This window comes from Rhagoletis pomonella, unplaced genomic scaffold (assembly GCF_013731165.1).
Source record: "Rhagoletis pomonella isolate Grant_MI unplaced genomic scaffold, Rhpom_1.0 Rhpom_scaffold_00004, whole genome shotgun sequence".
In the NCBI taxonomy this organism is placed as follows: Eukaryota; Metazoa; Arthropoda; class Insecta; order Diptera; family Tephritidae; genus Rhagoletis; species Rhagoletis pomonella.
Window position 1 is genome coordinate 53,557,123 of NW_023458558.1, and position 10,118 is coordinate 53,567,240.

The 10,118-nt window shown below is 32.6% G+C and overlaps 1 protein-coding gene across 2 annotated transcripts in view; it reads right to left on the reverse strand.

Annotated features, from left to right (window-relative positions):
• LOC118737779 (cation-independent mannose-6-phosphate receptor) overlaps nt 1-10,118 on the reverse strand; it is a 196,249-nt gene that overhangs the window by 98,219 nt on the left and 87,912 nt on the right. For both annotated transcript variants that reach the window (XM_036468533.1, XM_036468532.1), the window contains exon 14: nt 5,705-5,772. In XM_036468533.1, the coding sequence (XP_036324426.1) occupies nt 5,705-5,772 (68 nt within the window). The remainder of the gene's footprint in view (nt 1-5,704; nt 5,773-10,118) is intronic.

The following is a 10,118-nucleotide window of genomic DNA, read 5'->3' on the forward strand; positions in this document are numbered from 1 at the left end:
TTTAACGACATTCTCCTGGTAGCCATCTTCATTGGAGTTTCTCATGTTGAAGATATAATCCTACAATCTTACAATCAGCATCAGTTTATTTGCGCAGTAATGAGTATCTTCCCTCCCCAAATTTTGAATAATACCTCCACACAAAAGCACATTGGACAGGCAATAAATAGCACCAGAGCGAAAAACGACGGGCTGGGTTTTTTACCTCGCTTTTATTAGCTTGGGATGTAACTATGTAATATTGGTGCGCCTCTAAGATGCAGAGATTCCCATTCTCAAGTTACATACCTGATAACAGTACGAAGTCTACGTATCTCGGCGTTTTTCTGTGTCCATTTAAGAGTACCTACAGTGTGTCAATTATTTATTTTAAGTAAAATATCACAATATTGGTATATAATAATGGTGTTTGAATATTTTTTAGTGATAACATGATTTTAACTAGTAAGTAGCTATAGTGACTCAAACAAATGACCACGTTTTGTTTTTTTTTTTTTTATATTCGTAATATTTGTCCAGCTACATTTTTTTTTGTTATTTCTATATAAAATTTTCGTCTAAGCTTTAACCAAAACCTTGTAAATCACAGTTTCAAACTTTCAAACATTCATGGGTTCCAACACTCTTCTTCTTATATTCACATTATATAAGCGATATCTTTTAAGTCTCAACCAAAATGAATTTGTGCCATAAAAAGCCACACGTGGCTCAAAAAAAAAAACCAAAAGGTTATCGAGTGCTTCATTGTGATTTGCGGCAAATACATTTGTGACACATACTACATACAAGCCGATTGTAAAAAAAAAAAAAACACAATCAAAGACATAAGCCATTGTTCTTCTGTAGCCAAGGATACAAAGCATAGAAACAAAAACATTTTAAAGTATACTTTTCAGCGTTCAGAAAGCAAATGTTGCTAACGCAAACAAAAACAACATCTGTATATATAGTTTCATAAGCCCTAGGTTGATACGTTGTTTTAACATCCACTTGCAATAGCCTTTTTTAACACTCTTTCCTCATTTTTGGGATTTTTTGCTTTCTTTATGCAAATGCACACACACACCCACGTACACATTCATCTCGTTTTGCATTTTTCTTGTTTTTTGTCGCGCATTTTAGCGATATTTTTTGCATCTCACTTAGCACTTTGTAGTTGCTTTTCGTGGCTTTTTTCAAGGCCCATACTGCCGCAACTTCTGTTGCTTTGCACTTTTCGCAATGCCCGTTATTGCGGTAATAAAAAGGTAAGTCTGAGTAAGTGTGTGTTCATGCGAACATGTGTACGCTACTGACAATTTCTTTGTATTCACGCTGATTTCATTTGCAGTGGAGTAAACACAGATGTGAGAAAAGTTTTCTTAGACACCGCAGCGAGAGCAAACCATAGAAACCATAAATACACTACATACATATGTATATGTGTGTGTATGTATGCTTGTAAGTAGAACAATAAAGATAACATCAACATGGCAAGAGAACTATGCGTGTAAATATGTACAAATGTGAGAAAAAAGTTTCACGATAACAATAACACATAGTAAAACGCATATGGTACTTATATATGTATATATGTATATCGTCGCCAAAGGGAAAGGTATGTACAACCAAGAAGCCGTAGCAGTAGCAGGGACATCGCCAAAAGCAGTCGACTTCTTACCTCAGTGCTTTATGTACATTTTTATATTTGTATGTATGCACATTTGTGAATCTTTTCTTCTTTTTTTTTTTACTCTGGTGTCCTTTGCAATTGTTCGCCGGCTGATCCTTAAGCAACCCTGTTTAAACTTAGGCGTTCAACGCGCACGTCACCTAGCCAACCAAGTGTAGTCACAATCAACGCGAAGTGATGTGAAAATGACAAGTATTCATAATCTGTGAATTACACTTGATGGGGCGAAATAAGGCGTCAAAGAAAATGTGTCCATACGCACATACATTGCTGTACCTGGCAGGGAACGAAATCATTTCATTTAAATTCCACTGTGAAATATTATAAATTTGGAAGTTTGTGAATAAGTGAGTATGTTTGTTGCTCCTTCATGCTAAAATGGTTAGACATATTTCAATAGGTTAGCATAGAGGATATTCTTTGAAAAGAGTTGCCACCTTTCTCAAAAGTTCTAATCAAATAATTAATAAACAATATATAATATTTCAACGAGGAGGATATTAAACGAAAGGGGTTTAAAGCGTTTTATTTAGAATTTTTTAAGGGGGTTCCAATCTGTTCAAAAAGTTAAAATGAATTTAACAACAACTAAAATCAAATATTTCAATATGGGTAGATATAAAATGAGAGAGGCTTAAGAATGCTTTATTTCAAAAATATTTTTGACGAAGGTTGCCACATATAAACAAGATAGACTTAAGAGTGTTTTATTTCAAAAATATTTTTGACGGGGATTACCACCTATAGCGAAATTCAAAATCAATTTAATTAACAAGTTAAACAAGATATTCTCATATGAGTAAATATCAAATGGGAGAGGTTTAGGAATGTTTTATTTCGAAAATATTTTTGACGAGGGTCGCCAGCTGTTAAGAAATTCGAAACAATTTAAATAAGAAGTTAAAGAAAATGTTTTAACGTGGGTACCCAAAGAGGGAGGTTTAAAAAAAATGTATTTCCCAAATGTTTTTGAAGGGAATTTCCATCTGTTTAGAAATTTAAAAACAGTTTAAAAAGTTGAACGAAATATTTTAATATGGGTATAAAATGGGAAAGGTTTAAGACTGATTTATTTCTAAAACATTTTTGACGAGAGTTGCCACCTGTTTAGAAATTAACAAAATAATATGTTAATACGGGTATCAAATGGAAAGGGATCCAGAAAACTTTATTTCAAAAATATTTATGAATAGAATATAGTAAAATTTCTCGAGGAGTAATTTTGTAAAACTTTTGTAGCTCTCTCACGAGGGGGTCATTTTGACACCTTTTTTTTAAATGTCCTAAAAAATTATTCGCCGGAAATTTTCACTTGGGGTAGGTATTCTCAGACAAAATCTTTAAACAAAAAACATGAAAGTCCACAGGAAATAAAAAAAAAAACAAATAAGCAATAATGTTTTGAGGCTCTTTTTTAACAGGATTCTTTTGCGATTGAACGTAGTTGCTACCTTATTTTTGTGTAAACCTGATCAAAAATATACTCTTGTCTGCATAATGTTTTTTAAGTACCTTGCCATTAAAAAAGCAATACAAGGTTTTTTGGAGAAACATGGTTCTAGCAAATAAGGTGTTTCTGTTTCAAAAATGCTAAAATCATTTCAAAAAGTGGCGCCCATATGTTTAAGATCCTGGCTAGCTATGTAAAGCATGGATTTCGTTTTTCAGTGAAAGCATTTTTATTTCCCTGCCCTCTTCTTACTTCAGGGAAGAATAACTGAAATTTTAATATTAGCACACTAAAAGCCTTGGCCTTACGTAATTTGTGATCCATATGCATCAAAGTACAATAATGTAAATTATGCCACTATCATTTGCTAACTTCCTGCACATAAATTTCATTCGGGAAAGTTCAAGTAAACTGCTCATATCCTGTCGCGTCGCCAAAGCGTTATGAAAAAGTAAAACCAAAGTTATTCTTGCAGCTTCATATACCAAATATTTATATAGAAATAAATAAAAATAACATTGATTTGAGTTACTTTCAAAAACATAAACAACCAAAGCAGAGAACAAAACAAAAATAGCACTCATACGCCGTGTAGGTTGCGGCATAACAACTTGGCACATAATTTATTTGCGACCAGCATGAGTGGATCGCGAGGCAGATTGCCAAACATGGCCGAAAAACATGACCAAAATACCCACATGCATATATGCACTTACACATGCAACATATACGCAATTGTCGCGCAGCATTAACACGCGTACTAATTTAGGAACATACCGCATTACAACTACAACCAAGTGCAACTAAATGCCGATACATATTTACACATGTATTTAGTTTAACTTTAAAGTGGTATTGCATATCTTCAACGAGTTTGAAACAAAATGCCAACGCAACTTAGCACCATAGTATGTACTTGGAAAAAATCCAGTGGCAACAAAAGTGTGTGTGTGTTATGAAACAGTAATGCCGCAAGCAATGCGAAAACATGAAAACTAACACCAACCAACTTTTCGACGTTACAAAACTTGCACGCGTTCCGTCGTCGTTGGCGCCGGCGCCGGCAACAATGTAAAGTGCAACTTTTGCCGCTGCTGCAACAACTCATTTTATTGCTATTATGTTGCATGTTGTTAAAGTACTTTTGCAAAGATTTAGAACTATGTACGCACTATGTATTTATGTGTGTCACCCATTTATGTAAATTGTGTGAACGCATAGTTTTGCCCACCACTTACAAGATGATTGCAGATTAGTTCGATTGTTTTTCGACTGTTTCGGTTGTGAAGCGAGGAAGGTGGGCGGGCGGTGAAAGCTTTTATTAGTTTGTGGTTGGAAATTAGAATAAGTATTAAGTTATAGATTACTTTTGTTAGAGTGAACACAAAAAAAATTTATGAACATCTTTTAGTTTAATAGAAATTTTTAATTTTCATTGAATAGTTTGGCGTTATGTGCAGGCAGCCGCAATAATACCCTATAAGATAGTAAAACAGCGTTTTTAGTTCTTTTCTCTGACGCCGGGTTTTTTAAAAAACGTTTTGAAATTTCAAGGATATCATTATTTAAAATAATTATTGGAAAAATTTAGTGCAATGTAGAATAAAAATATGGGTAACAAATTAAATAGAAAGTTCTGTAGACCTGGAAAATAATAACGTTTTTGGCGCACAAAGACGGATAGGTATTGGAAATGTCTTTTTAAAATTTTACCCATGAATACTGTTGAAAATTTGCAATATTAATATTTGAAAAAAAGGATTTGTTAAGGACTATGATACGCATAACCACATCCTCGAATTTCGTCCTTTTAACTTTATTAGCTAAAAAAAATTAAAAACAAATCTGGCGCTTGGTTGAAAACAGGGCAGAGGCCGACAGACTTTTAAAGGAGCGCTATGTTAGAAACAATCCCAATAGACGATATGCCGATTTTCCAAAAACGGAGATAAGCGCATCCTTTGTAAGTGTTCTGCCTTTAGCAGAGTACGAATTAGTCCCAGGCTCTTAGGTGCAGGCTTGCTGCCCAACCTGGAGACAACTGCCAAAACAGGGTACAACAAGGTGCTACAGTTCGCCAAGAATAATGCGATGTCATTCACGTGGTTTCCGGATAAGGCTATGGACCTTAATGGTATCTACCAGCTCAGCCTTATTTGGTTTCCCTGAATGGTAGGCATTGATAATAGTTAATTTTATGGAGAGTTGACAATAACTTTTTTCACGAAACTGAAAGTCGTTTCGCGAACCAGTTCATAGAACTAATTTCTTCGCACGCTTTATTCATACATTTGAAAATGTAAACTCCAAATCACACAATTGGTTCGTTTGTACAGATTTGTACATTTTGGCTCAAAGTAATGCTGTCTAGAAATTTTTGTCGAGAATGAGTTCAGCTCAATAAAAACATTTCAAAACGACACCGCTCTTTAACTGTCAAAATGTACAAATCTGACAATGCACCAATCGTAGGATTGGCCTTTTGACATTCCGGTGAATGAATAATAGTATTGCCCTAAAAAGCATATTACCAAAAAATTAACGTATTAACATACGCACAATAAGAAACATGATCTACTTACATTGTTTAAGTTAATATCACGCTGGGTATCACCACTGCAAATTAATTGCAGCTGTACATTTGTTGTGCCTGAAATGAAAGTATAAGAGAAAAATTATTAAAAAAAATATATATATATATATATTGTTTCGGAGTAAATGCAAGGCGTATATACTAGTATACTCCTGGTATATAAGTAGATTTACAACATGTCCATTAAAACCGACCACTTTATGTATTAATGTAATTATTAAATGAAAGACATTACTGCGAAATCATAAATGATTGAGTTTCCAAGTAACTACATCCAAAAGTTTTTCAGATCAAAAACATTACCCATATTCGGATAATTTTAACGATGAATGCTGCCAGCAAGTCTAATTCATTCCTGCATACCTTTATGGCGTAAAATTTTTAAAATCTAAACCAACACATCTACGTACTAGGAATGTTTATCCCGGGATCCTGATCTTTTTGCGTTCCCAAAAATCCTAGGATTCTTTGAAAATAGTCCCGAGATTTTTTGGGATTTGTAATTTGCACTGATGACAATAATAGAAACTCCTTTTCTTGGCCTGTATTGGCTATACTCCTTTTTTTATTTAATAATTGATAATTTTTTTTAAATGCCTAGCTCATAAATGTTACACACAAAAACCAATATATTCGCGAAACCATGGGCCAAATATAGTTTAGTTTTTCATTCTGACGTCAGTAATTCAAAAATGATTTACAAAATTGCTTAGAGAAAAGGTATGGGTATCACACTAAAGAGAGAAACCCCCGAAGAATTTAAACAGATTCAATTTTTTGGTACGTAAGTACTGATAAGTATTGAAAATGTTCTTTTAAAATTGTATCCTTGAATTTTCGCAATATTTATTTTTGAAAAAATTATATGTTAAGGACTTATATAAACTCGATAAAATCCTCGTATTTAGTCCTTCTAATTTTATCAGTTTAAAAAATTACCTATTCGTCCTAGTGAATCCTAAAAAATTAATTTTTTTTTAATTCTTAAGACATTTCCACTTTAATTTGGTACCCATACCTTTATTCTACATAGCATTGAATTTTTAAATAATTTTTAGAATTAATCATGACGTCACACAGTGCCGCCTAAGTGGGCAAAAATCGAAAAATGCGTTATCTGCAATGTGAACTTGTTTGGTATTTCTGTAAAGACAATTTATCCACTAAAAAGAATTTAACAGACATTTCCCTAAAAAAATAATTATATGCCGCCAGGAAGCCACTAAAGGCGACAAATACTAAGAATTTTAATAAAAGCATAACCAGGCGTAAGCTCTTCACAAAAAAAAATGTCAAAAATATATTCTTTAAAATAAAATGTTGGTTCGACGTTTCTTGTTTCCATATAGATAGTAGAAAATTACAGGAATAAAAATTTTGGGATAAAATTAAAAACAGGGTGTCCTTGCCGTGTTCCAAAAACAAAAACGATTTTTTTAAACAAAATTTCAAAAAATGTTAAATTTTAGTGGAATGAATAAAAAATATATGTAAAAATAGGTAATTTTTTATTATTTTATTAAATAGTACAGGCTTTTGGCTTTCAAAAGAAGAAATAAAAACCTGTCCATTTTTTGCACTTTCTGGAGTAATGCGTTTTTCGCTAATGCATAAAATAGTTTTTTCAGTTTTTGTCAGTGCTTTGAGATCTGCACGATTCGTTCCATTTTCAAAAATGAAGTGTCAAATTAAAAATCTTATCCTGTGAACAATAGAAGGTTTATTTTTTTAAAGAGTTGCCACCTGTTAAAAATTAGATTTTTAAAAAATTAAATTCAATTTTTTTTTATAATTTAAATGAATTATTAAAAGATGGGTATCAATCGAAATGTGTATTAACTACATGTAGAGAGTTGCCACCTGTTTAAAAAATCAAATTCCACTTGAATTAAAGGAATTAGGTAATTAAAATAGATAGGTATCACCATAAGGAAGTCAGACGAAAGAGGTTTAAGAAGGTTTTAGCTAAAAAATAGTTATTACGAATAGCATTGCTACCTGTTTGTAAAGTCGAATTTAGTTAAAATAAAATAATAATTACGTCAAACCATAGGATTATGCCATCGTATTTGTTATTTTAGTACAAATACATACATTGTCAATCAGTGATTTGTTCTGATTACATTCCTTTTAAATTACTGGACTCTTAAATTAACTCCAGAATGTTTTTACTCTCTACTTATTTCTTGCTAAATATGTCAAATTTTTTCATTTGTCTTATACATATTTCAGTTACCTTATATCCCTTAATTAAAGTGAATTGGATTTTTTAAACATGTTGCAGCCCATCTATGTGTCATTTAAATTTGTAACAGGTGGCAACCCTTTTCAAAAATAAAAAACTTTATTGCACATCCACAGGCCAAGCCCTGTCATTTCACACCTCACTTTTGAAAATAGAACGAACTATATGTACATATGTACCTATGTAAAAGCCACAAGAACCCAAATTTTCAACTTCAAACTGCGTTTACAGTGAAAGTATGAAAGTTATCCAAAAACCAATTGCATTTTTGAATTTAGCGTCCTCAATTTTACTAAGAACCGAATTTTCATTTAAATCCGTCCATAATTCTATTTCTGCCCACATTTCATATGGAAGGGAAACACTGTGCGTCAGAGAGAAAATATTAAAACGCTAAATGAAAAAGAAATTTTAGTATTTATTTTATGGTAGGAGAGCTTCTCAAACAATACAGACGCAATATTCTCGATTTAAGTTGTTGAAAAGTAATGAATATCTAAATCCCGAGACTAATCCCAGGATGGTAAAAAGCGAAAAACTTAACATCTCTACTACATACATATGTACATACACACATGCGTACACATAATTTCCAGCCCGAAATTCATTATAATACTTGTCAGAATAGGGATGAATAAAAGTAAAACTTTTACTGTTATGTGTCAATCAAAATGTAAAACTTTCACTTGCAGTTGTCATGCAAAGCTAAAAACCCGGCTGAGAAGAGTGAAGAATGGTTGGGGCAAATATATATGTTTGTATGTAGACTTGTGTATAAGGATGGAAAAAAGCAAACGCCAGACCCTTTTGTAATCAAAATCCCTATACATATAAAACAAAATAATTATGACGGAAACAAAGTTGTTGAGTAGTTAAAAGCCAATAGCGCAAATTTTAATACAATACATAGTACAGTACACTGAGTGTAGACTATTTAATACTTATTATAAGACAAAAGTAAACAACAGTAAATATAATTATACACAGAAACTTGAGACCCTTAAATGGATTTTTCTTTACGTTCTTTTTTCATTGCAGTCAGAAGTTTGAAATGTTGATTTATGTGTTGCTGGTTATGTAATGAGCTAAACTTTTATAAAAAAAAAAAATATATAAACATTAAATAGACAAAAGAGAAATAGCCAAAAGAGACATAACCAAAATCGGTCCAAATGTCCCTTAACTTATTTAGCTGACCGCAAGTGTATATATGTTCACTGCTGCATTTTTTTTTTTAATTCCGATAGTAGTATTTTTTGACTCAGCACAACGTACATATGTAGGTATGTATGTACAAAACATTTGCTATACTACAAATTCGCCACTGTACGCGCCTCATCATATTAGTGTACATAATTATAGTTATGGACGTAATTTTAAATATTAAGCTTTATTTTATCTCTCCAATTTATACATAGGTAGATATAGTCCTGACCGTCACTGTTCTAATAGTCATTTCACTAAATATTAAATGCCTAAACATTTTCTATCCTCCTGCGTTTTATTACTTTTAAACGTTCGGTATTTCCCTAGCCTATTTGGACTTTTTCACCCCTAATCTGTTTCAGAGAAATTAACGCAACAAATTTGCCACAAAATCCCAAAAACAATCCTTCACACAATCCGACCATTACCATTTTAATCTCAGCCTGCAATAGTCATATGCCTGTCTCATGCTCAAAGTGTATCACATATGTATTGTATATATGTATATGTATGTACATGTATGAATGTATGAAATAACGAAAAATGGCTAGTGCAAATGACAGATAAAGAGGCGTAAGCCATGGAAAATCCCAAATTCTCTAATAAAAACTTTGAAAACTGTGACACTTTTCATGGCTGCAGTTGAAGCTGCTTGGCTGTGTGTTCAATTACACAAGCATATGTACATATGTATGCGCATGCTTGTACTAAATTAATTTTTGACACATGTATAGTCAAAAGGGGTATATGCTCAAGTGTAGACCACTTCGTACGAGTATACCATGTATTTATGTATGTTTAAAAGCAGGCAAATTTAATGCTGCTTCTGCGCTTCATAAAGGCAATAACAATAATCATACTCGTAATATGCGAAGTCAGAACTCGCCAACTGTTGACGAATTTCGGAAATAGCTCCAATGAGTGCTTAAAGATAAGTTTGATGTGTTGAACA